This window comes from Phocoena sinus, chromosome 2 (genome assembly GCF_008692025.1).
Source record: "Phocoena sinus isolate mPhoSin1 chromosome 2, mPhoSin1.pri, whole genome shotgun sequence".
NCBI lineage: Eukaryota > Metazoa > Chordata > Mammalia > Artiodactyla > Phocoenidae > Phocoena > Phocoena sinus.
Genome location: NC_045764.1, coordinates 51,431,529 through 51,450,554, shown reverse-complemented (window position 1 = coordinate 51,450,554; position 19,026 = coordinate 51,431,529). Strand labels below are relative to the sequence as shown.

General features: G+C 42.4%; 1 protein-coding gene across 1 annotated transcript in view; it reads left to right on the top strand.

Annotated features, from left to right (window-relative positions):
- Positions 1–19,026, top strand: part of ADAMTS17 (ADAM metallopeptidase with thrombospondin type 1 motif 17) — a 351,240-nt gene that overhangs the window by 12,627 nt on the left and 319,587 nt on the right. The window contains 1 exon segment of the mRNA XM_032623836.1: positions 313–466. Coding sequence (XP_032479727.1) covers positions 313–466 — 154 coding nt within the window.

The following is a 19,026-nucleotide window of genomic DNA, read 5'->3' as shown; positions in this document are numbered from 1 at the left end:
TGAAAAATAATATTAAAAAAAAATTAACACTAAAGATATCTTTGAAAGTGAACCCAGAAAATGGGTGCTGTTGCCGCATCCCCCCCCCACACCCGCCTTCTGTCACCGGACCCCCAACACAGCTGCTGGGTGAGATGTTTCAAGTCATGCAAGAGCTCATTCTTGGACTCTGTAAATTGGTGCAAGCTGCAAAGAAAAAGCCCAGGCAGGGGAAGCAGGCCATAGCTAGGTGGCCTTTCCACCCTCTGGCTCTGGGGTCATGGGCAAGTGTGAATGAGGATGACTGACAACTGTTTTCTTCTTTCTGGGCAGGTTGGCCTCATCCAGCTTGGGCAGGAGCAGGTGCTAATCCAGCCCCTCAACAATTCCCAGGGACAAGAGCATCTGATCAGGCGCAGATGGTCCTTGACACCCAGCCCCTCTGCCGAGACCCAGATATCTGGGCAGCTCTGCAAGGTCCTAACAGGTGAGTCTGGGAAATAGTGTGAATGACTCACAACACAGGCCCTTTTGGCTTTTGGTGCCATCGCACATCCCTAGACCATCCCCATTGCTGTGTCTCCAAGTGTGCTGAAATCTTGTGAGCAAGAACTTACCTTTCCCTGTATTTTGAAAGCTTTTTTTAATTGCCCATAAGGCCACTTTCTTTTCATTTCTATGTGTATTAATATCAGCGTTTCATGTGTAGCAGCCCTTTGAAAAAGGTGTTTCTAGAAAGAACCCAGGATCTCTTTTGTGTAGTGTCTCAATTTTATAGATCTGGAGCAAGTTGAGGCCTGAAAAACCTCAGTGGCTTATTGTTATCAAGCCCGAGGTTGGTGGCAGAGCTAGGATGAGAATTCCTTCCCTTGGCACCCTGGCCAGAGCTTACTTTCCTTATACAGTGGTCCTCGGTCTTGTCTGCACTAATTAGAGTCACCTGGGGGACCTATGAAACAGTGGTTCTTAAGAGTGTGACCCCAGCAGCATCAGAATCACCTGGGACTCTGTTAGAACTGCATGTTCTCTCCCAGCCCCCACCTCCTGAATCAGAAACCATGGGGGTGGGTCCAGGTAAATCTGATCATGCTTAAGTGTGAGAGCCACTGCTTTAAAAAATGCCATGCACTAGCCAGTCCCTCCAAATCCTCATCTAATTGGGTCCATGGTGTGACTTGGGTGTGTTTTTGAAGGTGGTTCTAATAAGCAGCTTGGGCTGAGAACCCAGGGTTCTTGTATTCTGTGCCTCTTGTGGGCAACCTCTGGTTTATCTGTTAAGTGTTTAAGGACATTTCACCATGGTGTGTCACTAGCAGTCTGCCTGTGAGTGTCCCTTGATGAAGATGATATCCACTGCTCACAGGTGTCACTTCCTCCCTGGAGAGCATGGGACCCCATGGCTAACATTTGGGAGTTGTTCTTTTGTAGTTTAAAGACTTTGAATAAAAATACAGTGTCTCAATTTAGTATTCCAATGACCTTGGAAGTAAATCGATTATATGACTGTATTTTGAACAGCTTTGTTATATATAAGCGAGCCCTGCAGCTTAGCTCCGCTGGTGCATGCAGTCCTGACCCTATCCACATAGCCACCCTCCTTAGCCTAGTCTGCATTCAGCAGGGAGTTATTAGAGGTGATTTTGCTGGATCAGGGTCATCTCTGCAACTCCAGGAGAAAGAATGCCACCATACATTAGGGTTTTGCTGTGTTCCTTACTGCACCCTTACAAAAACAGGAAAGAGAGGTCTCACCAAAAAATTACTTGTAACTAAAATTTTTTTGGCGGTACACGGGCCTCTCACTATTGTGGCCTCTCCTGCTGCGGAGCACAGGCTCCGGACGCGCAGGCTCAGCGGCCATGGCTCACGGGCCCAGCTGCTCTGCGGCATGTGGGATCCTCCCGGACCAGGGCACAAACCCGTGTCCCCTGCATTGGCAGACGGACTCTCAACCACTGCGCCACCAGGGAAGCCCTAGTATTGTAACTAAAATTTACACCTTAATAGGAAGCATGGGTTTTGGTAAGTCAGATGGTTGGTTGTGTGTTTGGGCTTGATGTTGGTGTGTTATTTTAAACGTTAGCCAGCTGCCCCTATCTGGGTCAATCGGTGGATTTTTTTCTCTCTCTTCTCTCAGAGTGAATGACTAGTGGTCATTTTAAATCTTTGTGCATTTTCTGCAGCTGATCTGACCATATTGTTTCAGAGGCAGGGGGATGACTCTAAGGCAGAGGTTCTCAGCCCTGGCTGTCCATTGGCATCACCTGGGGAACTTTAACAACTAGTCACACCCAGCTCCTGCCCCCAGAGAGCCGCTTTTATTGGTCTGGGGTGCAGCCTGGGCATCTAGCGATTTGAAACCTCTGCAGGTGGTTCTAAGGTTCAGCTGGTGCTGAGAACTGCTGCACTAAGTTTCAGACATGATTAATAGCACCTGTGGGCCATCGGAAGTGGGTTTTCTCAGGTGAGAGTCACCAAGCAGGGCCACACAGTGAAACCCAAGGACAAATATGTTTTATTCTTACTTTCCCTTTGTTCCTGCCAGTGCTTGTCAGCTGCTAGTCAGTGACCAGAAACCCCGGGTGCCTGTGGATGATATCATGGAATATTTGTCTAATTACCAGCTGCCATCCTCTTTAGGGGTGTGATACCAAGGATTGCTGACAAAATGATAAATTGTGTTTGTGTTTGCATTTTTGTCCCTAAGGCTAGTTTGGAGGCACTCTTCTGAGAGACTCTTTTGTCTTTAGTGAAGGAAATAAAATGCACAAAACCAGGGGGTTTATTCCCAGCCCCCAAATCTCACATCAACATGCTCTGCCATGCAGGAGCAGCATGTATATTTAAGGTGGTGCCAACTCAGGCTCTGTCCTGGGTAGGAACACAGACATAGGAGAAAGGTATAGACTTTGCTTCTGGTCCTTCTTTCTTTGTGTGAAATAGTCAGTAAACTTTGTTGCTGTGTTGGGAAAGACAGCAGGCCTTCTAAGAGGCTTAGCTAATAAGCAGTCAATTAGACCCTATCTAGTTTGGATTAACTTTCAAACATTGGGGTTTAGAAACTGGGAAAATTAATTTACTGGGACTCCAGCAAAATACATTCTTGAAGTTTCCTGGAAAGATTAATCAGATTTAATCCACGATTTCCCATGGGAACTTGTTCTTTATGGCTGAGCATGACAGCCATAGGTGTAATTGTGCCTTGTCATTGATCTGTGTTATTCCAACCTTGGACATGGCCTTGGGGTAGCCAGCTGGCTCACACAGGTGAGGAGCAGTCTGATAACTCTTTCTTCTCCATGAAGCACTCAATTTACCTGCGAGTTGAGTCTGGGTAAGCTGCCATGTTGTCTAGGGGGATAGAGGGACTGACACAGGAAAGGCCACCTGGGAGGAATCACTGCCTTCTCTTTGGTACTATAGAGGTTGCATTTCTAGCAGTCTTCGGGGCTTCCAGAGAGGGGACAGATGGATCCTATTTCCTTTACAGCTTCTTACTCTAGGACCTTATAAATTAATTTAAAAAAATCACTCCAGCTTGGAACTTTGCATGAAAATATGGAGGCTGTGAGCCTTTTTTCTTTTTCTTTTTAAAAATTTATTTATTTATTTTGGTGAGCATGAGTTTTTGAAGATATTTTTGGCTGTTCTCAAACACTAAAATGGTACTTTGGATATTTTGAAATGTTTCTTGATTTAAAAAAAAATATTTATTTATTTTGGCTGTGCTGGGTCTTCGCTGCGGCATGCCGACTCTTGGTTGCGGCATGTGGACTTCTTAGTTGCGGCATGCATGTAGGATCTAGTTCCCCACCAGGGATCGAACCCGGGACCCCTGGATTGGGAGTGCAGAGTCTTACCCACTGGACTGCCAGGGAAGTCCCTGTTTCTTGATTTTTTTGAGTGGTTATTTTGACTTCAAAACTTTTTGTCTGCCTGCTATGCTTATTTTAATTTCTCCATTCAGATTCATTATAGAATCTTCTCACTAGCACTTTCGTGGTTTTTAGTAACAATTTGAATCTCTTCTCATCCACTATGGTAGATGTAACATGTGGATGGTTGAAGTAGATTGTAAAATAATGAAACTAGTTTCCTATGAGGCACTGTCAAAGTAGGAATCCTGCAACGTTTTGCATGGTGGTGGGCTCTTTAGAACGCAAATACACCAATGCCATTCAGCAGTGGTGCCTGTGAAGTCACTGATGTCTACTTTATAGTTCGTTTTGTTACGATTGTTTTAAAAAACAGTGCAGTAATTCAAAGCATTCTGAAGTTAATTTTAGTGAGTAGAGGATACCATAACGATTCAGAAATTGTGTATTGCCAATTTATGCAAGAATTTGCATGTGTAATAATACCTGTATATACTCTAATAAATACATGGTTGGGACTTGTGTTTTGTGTCACTTAAGATTCATTTGGTTGGAAATGACAGAAATCAAACTGGCTTCAGTACTGATGACATCACAGCCATGGGCTCCTGGAGCTGAGGAGCAGAGCAGGAGGTTGGACCTCAGGTCAGCCTTGGCCACAGCAGTTCTGTATCTGACAGCTTTGTCCTCAGCTGGCTTCTCTTCTGGTGATAAAGAGGCAGCTGGGCTGAGGAGATAAACTCTTCTGTTTAATCAGGGTTGACTTGGATCATGACTTGAGTTCCTTTCAGTTCACCACTGGTTTCAAGTGTCTTGAGGCAAGAGTAGAAGAGCTTAGCTCAGTCCCCACATAATTATGGAGATGTCACTCTGCCTTCCATCCTTGTCCTGACTTCCTGAAAGTCAGCTAAAAAGTCTGGTAGGATAGATTCAGGACACCTCTAATCCAGATAGAATCCATCATTCCAGCCCATGTGGTTGATAAGACTTTGGCTGGTTCCTTCACAGGGTCCTCATCAGATGCTAATTAACTCCTCATCCCACCTGTGCCCAGGATAAACATGGCTACTGGTTTTTGTTCATTAGGAAGGGCTCAATCCCTCTGAAATTTAGTTCCTCTAAACTTCTTTGAGACCTTAGGTCTCCAGTGGGTAAAGCAAAATACGATTTCGTTGTTTATCCAGTGTTTTTTGTTGTTTCAGTGGTGGTGATAGTCTTCCATGTTTTTCTGCATCTTAAGTGGAAGAAGAACCCAAAGGAAATGGAATTAAATTTGTACTTTGAGTTTTTTCATGTTAATATTTTAAGTATGTATTCACATATAAAAATATTAAATCCAAAAAGACACACCAATATTTTAAGAATTATTATTCCTGGAGAAAGAGAAAGAAGTATGATGGTAGAGACCCAACTCCGTCTCCCTTGTGTGTGACCCCAGAAGTGTCCCTTGGCATCTCTGTGCCTTGGTATTAGTTTGCTGGGGCTGCTGGAGCAAACTACCACAGACCTGGCAGCTTGAACAACAGGCATTTACTTCCTCACAGTTTTGGAGTCTAGAAGTCTGAGATCACTGTGTGGGTTGGTTTCTTCTGAGACCTCACTCCTTAGCTTGTAGATGGCAGTCTTCTTCCTGTGTCCTCTTATGGTCTCATGGTCTGTGCATGTCTGTGTCCTAATCTCCTCTTCTTTTAAGAATGTCAGTTATATTGGATTAGAGCCCACCCTAATGATCCCAATTTCACTTAATTACCTCTTTAAATCCCCTATCTGCAAACTCGGTCACATTCAAAGGTACTGTGGGTTAGAGTACACAGTTCAGCCCACAACGGCCTCTGTTTTCTCATCTGTAACATTGATATGATGCAGGTCTTGTCTGCTTCTCAGGGTTATTGCTGAAGAACAGAGAGGTGAGAGGGTAATGGAACCGCTTCCAGCCACATTGGTGGGGGGAATGTTCATAAGAACACTTACAAATGCCTAAGAGGCAAAAAACAAACTTAGAGGAAATTAGAAATGGGCTGTATAAAGGGTCCCTTTCTATAAGAATAGATATCATAGTTGGCTGTCATCATCTATTTACAGTTTTTTCTTGATAAATAAATAGAAAAGGAGCTGTGTAGACTCAGGCAACTTTAGAAAGGACTGGGCCACTGAGCTTCAGTTTCATCATCTGCACCTGACTAATATCATCTACCTCTTGGGAGATTTGTGGGTTTTAAATGAGATAATGCATACTTGTCACTTAGCAACTAACAAATATTAGTTGCAGCTGCTGTGGTTATAATTATGATTTGTATCCCCATTCTTTAATATCAGAGGACCACTTCAGTGCCCTTTTTCTGTATTAAGTGGGAAAGAAAGAGAAACTCTATGAGAGCACTGAATGAAAGCTAAAGGTTCTCATTATTATTCTTGAATCTGTCGTTCTTGCCTCTTGAGAAAGTCTGTAATGCAATCAGGGAATCTTAGTGTTTCCAGACTGGAAGTTACCCTTAAAGGACATATGCTCTCGTTTTTGTTTATTCTGTCATCCAGTACTCATTGACCCTCTAGACAACATACTGTGGTGAGCATGACACAGCATGGTCCCTGCCTCCAGGAAGCTCGTAGGGGGCATAGAAGTAAACAAAGGTAGCAGGTATAAATTATTTTTGTAAAATATTTAAAACGGGGAAAAAGAGCACAAAACAAAAACTGAAGGCCCACATACCCAGCATTCAGACTTAACCCATGTTAGGATCTGGTCACATCTGCTTTGGAACATTTTTTTCTTGAGAGAAATTAACATTTATGGGTATGAGTGAGTATCCTTCCACCTCACCCCTTATCATCCCTCTAGCTTACTGTCCAGAAGAAACCACCATCCTGAGGTTGGTGTGAATCTCTCCTATCCATGTTTTTTTAAACTATTATGGCATTTGTGATATATAGTCATAAACTGCATGTTGTGTTGTTTTGTATGTTTTAACATTTACATAAGTGGCTTCATACTGTGCAGTTTGCTTTTATCACTTACAATAATATTTTTTAGGTTTATCCATGTTCCTTTTTTTATAATATTCTCTAGATTTAATCAAGTTGCTTTTTTCCTAACTTTTTTAGAATACTTAGCTCATTAAACTTTACTCTTTAATTTTTAATGTATATATTTGAGGCTATACATTTTCCTGTAAGCATACCTTTAACTGCATACAAATTTTGATATGTAATATTTCCAGTATCCAGTTCTAAGTATTCTCCAAGTTCCATAATAGTTTTTTCCTAGAGGGGCAGTACAATGTAGGTACTTAAGAATTTACAGATATGCCTACTGGGTTTGTATAAATTTATTTATTTATTTATTTATTTATATTTTTGGCTGTGTTGGGTCTTCGTTGCTGGACGTGGGCTTCCTTTAGTTGCGGCGAGCAGGGACTACTCTTCGATGCGGTGCACGGGCTTCTAGTTGCGGTGGCTTCTCTTGTTATGGAGCACAGGCTCTAGGCATTGCAGGCTTCAGTAGTTGTGGCATGCTGGTTCAGTAGTTGTGGCTTGCCAGCTCTAGAGCACAGGCTCAGTAGTTGTGCACGGGCTTAGTTGCTCCACGGCATGTGGGATCTTCCCAGATCAAGGCTCGAACCCTTGTCCCCTGCATTGGCAGGCGGATTCTTAAGCACTGCGCCACCAGGGAAGTCCCTGGCCTACTGGGTTTGAATTCCTGCCTCCACCACTTACTGGCTTGAATGACCTTGAGTAATTTATTTAATCTTTTTGTGCCTAAATTTCTTTATTTGTAAAAATGGTGATAATAATTGCATGTACTTTATAGAATTATTAAGATGATTAGATAAGTTAATATATAATGCACTTACAGCGTTTAGCACAAAGTATTCTGTATTATTATCTATTATCATTGCAGCTTTACATTTATAAATTTTTATCATGTGTTTTTGCCATCGTTCAAAACTGATTTATAGTTCTCTGTTTAGCAGTTAAAAAATGTGGCCCATACCAAGTTTTCCATCATGTTCTTTTCTTATAGTTTCAGGATCTCTGCTGAGATTTCCTGTCTTTTCATTCATCAAGAGCATATTTTCCTTTACGTCCTTAGGCATGGTGATAATAATTGCTTTAAAATTCTTGTCTGCTCTTCTAACAGCTGGGTTGTCACGGGATTTTTTTCTCCATTTATTGTCTTTTCTCTTGCAAATGGGTCACATTGTCCTAGTTATTCAAATGTCAATATGAATAACATATGGAATGTGTTCTGGATGTAAATGTAATATTTTGAAGTGGATTCTATTCCTCTGGAGTATTTTAGCTGACAATTAATTTTCTTGGACTCAAACTGCAAAATTTGTCTCTCAGGCAGCATCTCAAATCTCAGTTCTATTCTTTTATCCTTATCCTTTTATCTTCCACATAGGGATCATTTAGAGAGTTTGATATAGTTGATATACAGAATTTTGGGCTTCCCCTTCTTGGAGCTCTCCTTTCTAATATGCCCCCACTTAGTTTCTAGTCACTTTTGTGCTCTGAACTCTGTCCTTTGGTTCTTTAGGCCTGAGGATTGTGGGCATTCTATTGGAGTATAAGCCACCCTATAGCACTGACCAGGCCTGCCTTCAGTCCCCTGTGCTGTTCTGTTCTTCCAAGCTTTGACTCCCCACCAACATCTTCCTGCATTGGCTTACTTTCCAGTAATCCAGTCAGTGGATTTTTGTATTTTGTTTAAGTTTACAGTTGTTTTCTATAGGAGGTTTAGGTCTGTTAGAAGCTTGTTGGCCATACTGCATTCCATATGATACTGATTCTTTGGTAATGGTTGAGATTTGAATTGTGGTTTAGAACATAGCTATTTTTGCTTTAATACATGTTTTATATGTAATTAAAAGCATGTGTATTCTTTAATTGTTGTGAACAGCATTTTATATATTTTCATTAGTTCAAATTGTTGTGATCTCAAAATCATTCATATCCTCATTATTTTTGTCTTGCTTGACTTACTTGTTTTAATTAGAGGTATATTAAAAGTCTCATAACTTATTGTAGTTTGGCATATTTCTCCTTTATTTTTGCTGTATAGGTTATGAGGCAGTATTGTTTGTTGCATACAGGTCTAGGAGCTGTATTCCTGGTGAATTATTTCTTTTATTATCGTGTAATAAACCATCTTTATCCCTGGTAAAGCTTTTGGCCTTCTGCCTATTTTCATCTAATATTAATATTACCAGTAGTTTTTATTTTCCTCAATGCCTGATTTTTATTTTTCCTTAGTTTTAATTTCAATTCTTCTCTATAATGATGTTTTATATAGTTTCTTAAAAGTAATATGTATCTGAATTTTTTAAAATGTCCGATTTAAGAACATCTATCTTTTCATTGGCAAGGTTAGCATTTTTATATTTATGGTGTTACTGATATAATTACATGTATTTCTACCATCTTTTGTTTTCCATTTACAATACCATGGTTTTTCTTTGCTTCTGTTTCTTTTTGTTGTTTTCATTTTTTTCTGTTGGTTCCATCAGCTTTTCTTCCCCCTTTTTTCTTCCACTGGTGTGAAAATGTTATAATCTATTCACTTCTTTTGTTGTTGTTACCCTAAAATTAAAAAAAAAAATTGTCCTAAGGAAGTCTAAAAGTATCAGGTGTCTTTCAGTCATAATACAAGAGCCTTCAAATGCTTTCATTTTATTTATTATTTTTATCTGTTAATTTAATTATATATTTTTGTCCCCTCCCATTTAATCATCATCATTATATATTCTTACAGTTAAAATTATTTAGATTTATTTATATATTTACCAACTTATTTGCTCAGTATTATTTCTTGCAACCCATGTCTCTGTATTTAATGTCCTTCTTAAAGAACACTTTAATCAGGGTTTCTGAGTGGTTACATTATTATCTTTGTTTTTCCAAAACTGTCTTTATTTCACTGGTACTCTTACTGATGATTTAGCTGAATATAGAATCCTAGGTTGAGTCTTATCTTTTCTTAACACTTTGAAGATCTTATTCCAGTTTCTTCTATTTTTGCTACAAAAGGTATTTCAACTTTAGATTCTGTGTAAATAGATTCTGTCTTTTCTCTGTGCAGGTTTAAAAAATGTTATTATCTTTGTGTTCTATAGTATATCTATGGTGGGTTTCCCATACTTATCCCATTTGGGACTCATTGTGATTTTTGGATGTGAGGATTCATGGCTCTGTCAGTTCTGGAAAATGCCCAGCCTCCATCTCACTGAAGAATGCCTCTTCCCTGTTATCAGCTTATTCTTCTCCTGGGACCACTAGCTGATGTGGACCTTCCTAGTCTTTCCTCCATGTTTTGTAATTTCTTTTTATGTGTTTGGTCTCTTTATCTCTATATTCTGTATTCTGGGTAATTCTTCTCATTGGTCTCCCAGTTCACCACATTTCTGTTAAATTTTGTCTAATCTCCACTTAGTCCACCTACTAAGTTTTTAATTTTAGTGATTATAATCTATACATCTAGAAGTTATATTTCATTCTTTTCCAATTCTCTCTGTCCTTTTTATAGTGTCTTGTTCTTTCATTATGATTTTATTTTTCCTTTCTTTTATCACTTTGGTTATTTTTAACATAATTATTTTAAGTCTTTTTTGAATTATTCCACTTTCTGAATTTCTTGGGGTCCTGATCTTCCTGTTTGGTGTATTTGCTCACTCTCTTTTAAACTGGACCATTTTCCTATGTGGATTGTAATTTTATGCTGTGAGCTCAGTTTAAGCTGATGTGTCCCCTCCTCTCATAGCCCCCACTACCCCATCTTCTATGAGAGTGCTCTACGTTCTGGGCTATGGAAGAATCTTCACCGAGTAATTTCACATACCTTTCTGTCTGATGCCCCAGGACCTTTTCACAAGTCCAAACATGATTTCTACTTTAGTGTTTTTCCTTAGGAAATCTATACTGTAAGAGTGATGTGTATTTGTGCGTGTGGCACAGGCTGGGGGATTTGCACTGGAGACTCACCCACATTCCCCTGGCATTCAGAGCTCTGAACAGAGACAATCTTCCCTGTACTTCCGTGTGCCGAGTCATGCTGGGGTCTTGGCCAGATCTCTTTATCTTGCTGTGGCAGGTAAAGCTGGCCTCTCACCTTTTAGGCTAGTATTTGGGCCTAATGTCTGCGGGCCTCTCAGAGCACTTGTTTACTATTCCAAGTATGACACTTCTGAATGTAGTGGCCATCCTTGATGACGGGGACCTTCCAGAGAGGCCGTGGCTCCTGAGGCCCAGCTCAGTGGTGCTGCCTGCCCCCACCCTGGGGACTGCAAGCATGAGGTGCCTCCCTGTGGCTCAGAGAGCCCAAACAAACCCCCTGCTCCCAGGATGGAGAAGTCACTCCCTCTGCTCTTGCTACTTCAGCTACTGCCCCTCATCTCAAGGGCACTCCTTCCCCAAATGCTATTCTTTTAAGGAGCCAAGGTTTTAGATACTGTGGCCGGAATGGCAGCTGTGCCCAGACATCTTCCACCTGTTACCAAGTCCAAGCTCGCTCTGCTCACCGCAGGACAGGCCAATAAATCGGAGACATGTTGAAGCAAGGAATACAATTGTATTTGGAAAGCCGGCAGGCTGAGAAGATGGCAGACCAATGTCTTGGAAAAACCATCTTATGGGGTCTGGATGGCAGTTTCTTTTATAGCACAGAGAGGGGGAGAAAATGAGGAAGTAAAGTAAAAAAGCCTTAAGTTTTGCAGATGTTCCCTGGAATGGCCGGCCTCAAGGAGGGGATGTGCTAATTTCTTCTTTCTTGCAACCATCCATAGGTGGACAGCTGTCAGAATGCTTTCCTGAAAGGGGCAGGGTTCCCCGAGGCAGGTTATTATGTATAGACTGTATCCTTTTAGTAAACAAAAGCAGCAGAAAGCAAAGGTTAAAGTAAAAGAAACAGATCCAACATGTAGTCAGATTTGGCTCTTCCCTGTTATACACCTTGGGCCCTACATAGTGCCCTCAGCAAAGGAGTGCAAAGGCCACCTATGACAATAGCATAAGAACAAACCACATTAATGCCTCAGTAAATCAACACACCGAGGTCACTCACTGTTTCTTTCACTGACCTCAAGTACAAGCAGTGTCTCCTTGTTGTCTGAAGAAAGTACTCAATGATTTAATCTCAAATTCCATAGGATGGATCTTGAGTTTGTTCCCTTGGACCATAGGAGGCATCTGTCATGCTCCTGGCAGTGTTTCTTGGGTGCCCTGTGGCATGTCTGATGCATGTCCACCACCTTATGTGGAGGATTCTGGCACAGATGTTAGCAGTTGGCTGAGCAAGGATCTCCCTGGAAAACCAGATGGTCAGGCTCACCTGCCCCCTTTGAGGCCAGGAACCCACACCCACTTCTGTGGCTGCTGGTGCTCAGGGGAGGGGGAACACTTCTGAGATCACCAGGTAAGTGTTTCTTGGATCAAAGTCTCCTGGAATATCCCATGGGGCACCTTTTGTAGTGTGAGCGTTCAGTAATAATCATTTCTGCATTTGCTGTTGTCTTTCAGGCTTAATTCTCACAAGCTTTGAGGGGAATCTCTGATCCTGCCATTTGCTTTATATGAACCATGTGTTCATCCAAGTCCCTTTGATCTCATTTTTATTTCCTTTTAAGACAAGGCACTGAGGAAATCTTTTGGATTTTCTTTTGAGGTGATTGGATGGGTGGGGGATGTGCATTAATCACTGTTTGGGAAGAATAAAATTATTATTATTATTATCATTATTATTCCCTGAGGCTGTATGACTCCCTGGATTTGGACCCTGTAAGATGGACACTGCTGCCTGAGTGTCCTGGGGGTGAACACACCCTGGACCGGGCCTTGCCGGCAATGGGCAGGGTCTGACCCTGCTTCCCAGGATGCACAGGTTCTTAAAGTCAGCTAATTTTCTTATTCCTTTGTTTCCTCATTTGTAAAAGAGGGTTAATACTTTTCTCAATATTTTACTTCACCGGGTTGCCGGGAGTTAAATGGGCTAAATACAAATGGTTTTTCATTAAGTAGAAAGTATTATTAAAACATAAGGTGTCATCTCTTGGGACTTCTCTGGTGACACAGTGGATAAGACTCCATGCTCCCAATGCAAAGGGCCCGGGTTCGATCCCTGGTCAGGGAACTGGATCCCACATGCATACCACAACTAAGAGTTCTCATGCCACAACTAAGGAGCCCGCGTGCCACAACTAAGGAGCTGGCGAGCTGCAACTAAGGAGCCCACAAGCTGCAACTAAGGAGCCTGCCTGCCACAACTAAGGAGCCCGCCTGCTGCAACTAAGACCCAGTGCAACCAAATAAATATTAAAAAAAAAGTTAAACAAACAAACAAAAAATAAGGTGTCATCTCTATAGCAAAGGCCCATAGGGTGGGTTCCCTAAAGCCAGACTTGACATGAGGACTTGGATGCAGGTGGTTAGTTTAGGGCAGGGAGGGGGTCCCAGGAAGCAGGAGAGAGAGAGACAGGGAAGAGCAAATCCAGTGGAACAGAGCAGGAGGCACTACAGGGAGGGCACCAAAAGAGGATCCTGCAGGCGTCCTGGCTGGGAGACAGTGCCCAGTGTTAGGGATCCCTAACCATTTAAAAATGTTAACAGTTTAGGAAAACTTGTTACCTTCTAAAAATTCCTGTATATTCAGTTAAAAAATTCTTCCTGTGTGAACAATAAATTTATCTATGATAATCCCTCCCTTCCCTCTTCCATCCTTTAAAACATTTATTCATTCAGCAAAAGTAGCTCTGAGATCTCTAAAGGAGTAGATAGAGCATTGCAGACACAGGCCTCCTGGAGGCTTGGTGAGGGCTGTCTGGAAGGGAACTCTAGCCTGGGGGGACCCACCTGTGCTCTTGTGGTACCTTCTGGAGGCTCTACTTTCTGGGCCGATTGCTGGAGAATCAGGAAAAATGGATAAACCAGGCCTGGGGGCAGTGTTTGAATGAATCTTTATGTAAATATTAATTTTATTCTATGCGCTCAATGACTGTGTGTGTGTTTTCTCTAAATTGGCTTGAGTATATTTTATTTTCAGGCAATATGGGAAGTGAGACTTTCAGGTCTCTGTATTTAAACTTGTAATATTCTCTGTTTTTCAAGGCAGTGCTTTATTCACTTGGCCAGTGTTTATTTGATGCTGACTGTGTGTCAGTGCCAGTCCTAGGCATGGGGTATCCTGCAGTGAATGAGAGATAAAATTCCCTGTTCTCATGGAGCTGACACTCCAATGGGTGATTGCTGACACAAGGATTGAAAGCTGATTACCAGTCTCATTCTAGATGGGCCCTAGGGAAGTGGTTCCCCAGTCCCCTAATCATCCTATCCTCCTGTGCCAACCTATGGGGAGCCCAGATTGGAAGGAATTTCTGATTCCCAGTGGGGTTTGCTGGGCTGGGGGGAGAGATAAAGAGAGTGAGAACCAAGCCACCAGACTGACAGCTGTGACTCTGCAGCATGAAGCAGGAATGTTCAAACACAGGATGGTGTTCTGAGTGGTACCTTGCTCCTGCATTTGGAACCAGGTGCAAGGGTGGAAGTCTCACTTCCCATATTGCCTGCCACCTGCTGGCCTCTGGTATGGCCTCCAGCCTCCTTTTATAGTTCTCTGCTTTCTCTTTGCCTCTGGAACCAGATGGGCTCAGTGGGACTGGGGTGTCCCCCTCAGAAGCCAACCATGGTTCCAGCCATTGGAGCTTGTTCTCGGCCGTATCTTCTGGCGTCATGGAAGCATTGCCAGCAGGGACTCTTCATTCCTGGCATGGTCCAGCTTCCCTTCCTCCCCTGCCTCCAGATGCTAACGCTTTCCAAGTTGAATTTGTGGTCGCTGCTGCTTTTTTTTTCTCTCTTGGGATCCTTATCTGGTTCTATCCTGGAGCAGTAATCCCCCCTCACTGTCTTCCCAGTTTGTCTTGAGACCCTCATCTTTCCGTGTTCCATCTGCACATCTCCAGTGGCCAGCAGGGGTGGCTGTCTGCTCCTCATAACTTGGGGTTTCTGAACCAAATCCTTGTCTGATGATGCCCGCCTCCACCAGCCCAATACAAATGTTCTGACCCAAGTTTTTTCAGTTACCCCGACTCAAAATTACCTGTTTGCTCTCTTATCCTTGCACCCTTAACTTGAATTCCCTGATCTTATTGTTGCCTTCTTATTTTGCTGTCATTGCAAGGACGTTTTTTAGTCCCCAAATTCACCTCTTGTTAACAGTTTCCCACACTTGCTCTGTAGTTTGCTTTCTCACTCTCTCTCCCCAGCCTTCCTCTTCGTCTTCTCCCTCTCTCCCTCCCCACCTTCCTTCCAACCTCCCCAACTCTCTCCCCCTCCACACACACTTTTTTTCTGAAGCACTTGAGAGTAATTTGCAGATATCATAGTCCTTTATCTATAAATACAGTCATTTATATTTCCTAAGAACTCTAACTAACCATTATATGTTTATCAAACCTAGGATATGAAACATTGACACAATACTGTTGTCTAATGTACCATCTGTATTTAAATTTTGTCAGTAGTCCCAGTAATGTCTTCTATAGCTTTCTTTTCTTGGCCCAGAATCCATTCTAGAATCACACGTTGCATTTAGTTGTCATGTCTCCTTGATATCCCCCAATCTAGGTCAGTTACTTAGAATTATCCTTTATGATCATCAAATTTCTTCAAAAATACAAGTACGGTCTAGTTATTTTGTAGGAAGCCTCTACTTTTGGTTTTGTCTGCTGTTTCTTCATAACTGGACTTAGGTAATGCATTTTTGTCTGGAATACCACAAAAGGGATGTTGTGGTGTTCTCAGTGCATCTTATCAGGAGGCGCGTGCTGCTAGTTTGTCTTTTGGGGATGTCAATTTTCATTACTTGGTTCAGGTTGTAATCGCTGTTTAATCTGCTGTAAAGTCATTATTTCCCCATATGTAATTAGTGAGTTATTTGTGGGATGTTTTGAGTATATATAAATATCCTGTTCTTCATTAAACTTTCACTCACTAATTTTTTTTTTTGGGGGGGTGTTTTTTTTTGCGGTATGCGGGCCTCTCACTGTTGTGGCCTCTCCCATTGCGGAGCACAGGCTCCGGACGTGCAGGCTCAGCAGCCATGGCTCACGGGCCCAGCCACTCCGCGGCATGTGGGATCTTCCCGGACCGGGGCACGAACCCGTGTCCCCTGCATCGGCAGGCAGACTCAACCACTGCGCCACCAGGGAAGCCCTCACTCACTAATTTTAACATCTCTTTATTCTCGGCAGACTCAGTTTTTATTGTGATGGCTTCAAAATGGTGCATTTCTAACTCCATTACTTCCTTCACATTTTTAATTGGTGCTCTCCAGCAAGGAGAGCTTTATCTTTTCCCCCATTTATTTATTTATATCTGTGTGGACTTGGAGATTCTTATTTTACTCCATGTATACTAATTTATTTATTTATTTCTTTTGATGCTCAAGTGGTCTCAGATTTGGCCTTTGAGAGAAATTTTTTTTTTTTTGCGGTACACGGGCCTCTCACTGTTGTGGCCTCTCCCATTGCGGAGCCCAGGCTCCGGACGCGCAGGCTCAGCAGCCATGGCTCACGGGCCCAGCTGCTCCGCGGCATGTGGGATCCTCCCGGACTGGGGCACGAACCTGTGTCCCCTGCATCAGCCGGCGGAGTCTCAACCACTGCGCCACCAGGGAAGCCCCTGAGAGAGAAATTTTTAAAATTAGATACAGGTATTAGATTTTCTAAAGACTTTTGCAGCACTGTGGAGACATGCATGGGATTGTTCTTTTTAGATAGTTTAATATCATATTATGTAAATGGATTTCCTAATATTATACCAACCTTGAATTCCTGGTATTAATCTCACTTGGTTGTGGTGCATTATTTCCTTAAAGTGATGTTGCATTCTATTTGCTAATGTTTTATTTAGGCTTTTGCATCCATATTCATGCATGACATTGCTCTATAATTTTCTTTTTTGTGTATGTGCTCAGTTATCAAAGTTTTACTAGCTTTTAAAAAAGTATGGAAGTTTTCCTTTGTTTTCAGTGCTCTGGAACAATTTATGAATCATTGAAGTTGTCTGGTCTGTGAAGGTTTGGTAGAATTCCCTGTGGAATCATCTCAGCCTGATGTTTTTTTGTGGCTGTGGTTCCTTCATAACTCTCTGTTTCTTCTATAAAAATTGGCCTGTTTAAGTTTTGTATTACTAATGGGATCAATTCTGGTAAGTTGTATTTTTCTAGCAAATTTCATCTAGGTTTTCAAATTTAAGTCCCCTCTTACTTGCTGTATTAAATAGATATTTAATGTGGATTAAACTAGATTCCAGGTTTCTAGGTCACAGGCCTTGGGTATATTAAAAGTATATTTTGGCTTATGGAACTGTACGGAATGAACTTTTTTGTTGCCTATTTTTTACTGCTTTTGAACATCCATTTTGTTTTTGGAAGGCCAACTTAGATGTCACCTATTCCAGGAAGTCCACCCTAATTGCCTCACTTAGTTTCTGGAATCTCAAGGTGCTATAATTGCATTCTGAATATCACATTTATCTCTATCTGCTGTTTGTTGTCATTGTGTCCTCCAAGGCACTCCAGGTGGAAGGCAAGACTTTCCTGTTACCGCTGTAACAAATTAGCACAAAAACTTAGTGGCTTAGAACAACACAAATGTATTATCTTACAGTTCTGGAGGTCAGAAGTCTGAAATTGGTTTTACTGGGCTAGAGTCAAGATGTCAACAGGGCTTCATTCCTTCTGGAGGCTCTAGGGGAGAATCTATTTCCTTGCCTTTTCCAGCTTCTCAAAGCCGCCTGTAATCCTTGGCTCTCAGCCCCTTCCTCCATCTTTAAAGCCAGCCATGGGCAGTAGAGACTTTCTCACGCTGACAGTTCTCTTCTGTAGTCAGATCTCTCTCTGCCTCCCTCGGATAAGAACATGTGTGATTGCATCAGGCCCACCAGGGTCATCCAGGATATTTCCCCATGTCAAGACTTAATCACATCTGCCAAGCCCCTTTTACCTCATAAGTTAATGCATTCACATGTTCAGGGCACTAGGACATGGACAACTTTGGGGGACCGTTATTCAACTTATCACATTCATTATTATATTTCCTATGTTTCCTATAAACATATTTCATAAATATGTTTCTCCCATAAGTCTAAGCATTGCAATCACAGTCACTATTTAATAATGCTTTATTTTTCCTCTTTCAGTTATCTTTTGGACATGTTCTCCGTGAGAACAGAAAATTCAGTTTAGGGCAAACATATCAGACCTTTTCTTGAATATTCCCATTACTTGATTGAGAAAGAAAGTTTAAAATAAACATTGAGACCAAAAAGGAAAGGACACCCTGATATTTTTTTGTGCGTGTGGCTGAATCCTTTTCCCACATGCAGTCCCATCAGGCAGGGGAATTGCAAGAGAAGCGGTGCTGTGTTTTCCCAGTTCTCTCCTGTGCTCTTATGCAACACACACCCGCCCTACTTTAGTAACTCAAAGCAGAGGAGGCCTCCAGCTTAAATAGGAAAATCTGCCTCCAGCTACAGACGGATCAAGAATGCATAGTTTATTATTTAAAGTCCATGCTGGCTGGGGCTGTCCAGGTGGTTCAAGGAAGCTCCTGGCAGCTGGTCCAAGCCTGAGGCTGGAGGAGGGATGGTGGCCCCCAGAAGGCGCAGGCCAGGCAGCTGAGTGCTCACAGCGGCGGAGGTGCTGACTTGGTGTTCCAGGGCCGGTGGGGGTGGAGAGGGCGGCCCTTGCCAGCTCCCGCAGAAGTGTCTGATTTTTGAATCAGCAGCCTTCCTGTTCCCTCCAAGGGAGAGAGCAGGAGAGAACGTGTGACTGAGTGGAGGAGTGCGCCGGCTTCCCTCCCAGCAGGAGGACGCGGGCCAGGAAGTCCAACACTGAGAAAGGGAAGGGGAACAGATACTCTGGAGTGACTGTTCGCTTTTTTTTTAAGAAATGACTTTAGCCTTGCATTTTTTTCCCCCTCCACAGAAAGGTCTAGCCTTTTTTCAGTGCACTAATTTCTCATGGAAAAGCCCAGCAAAAAAAGTCTCCTCAGGACATCTGCTGCCCAGTTTTTTCGGGCGTTTTCCAGCCGTGAATGCAGTGGGTTCATTTTGCACAGCCTTCTTTTAAAGTAACGGGCAATTTCTTGTGCATGACCAGACAGGGAATGCTCTTGCTGGA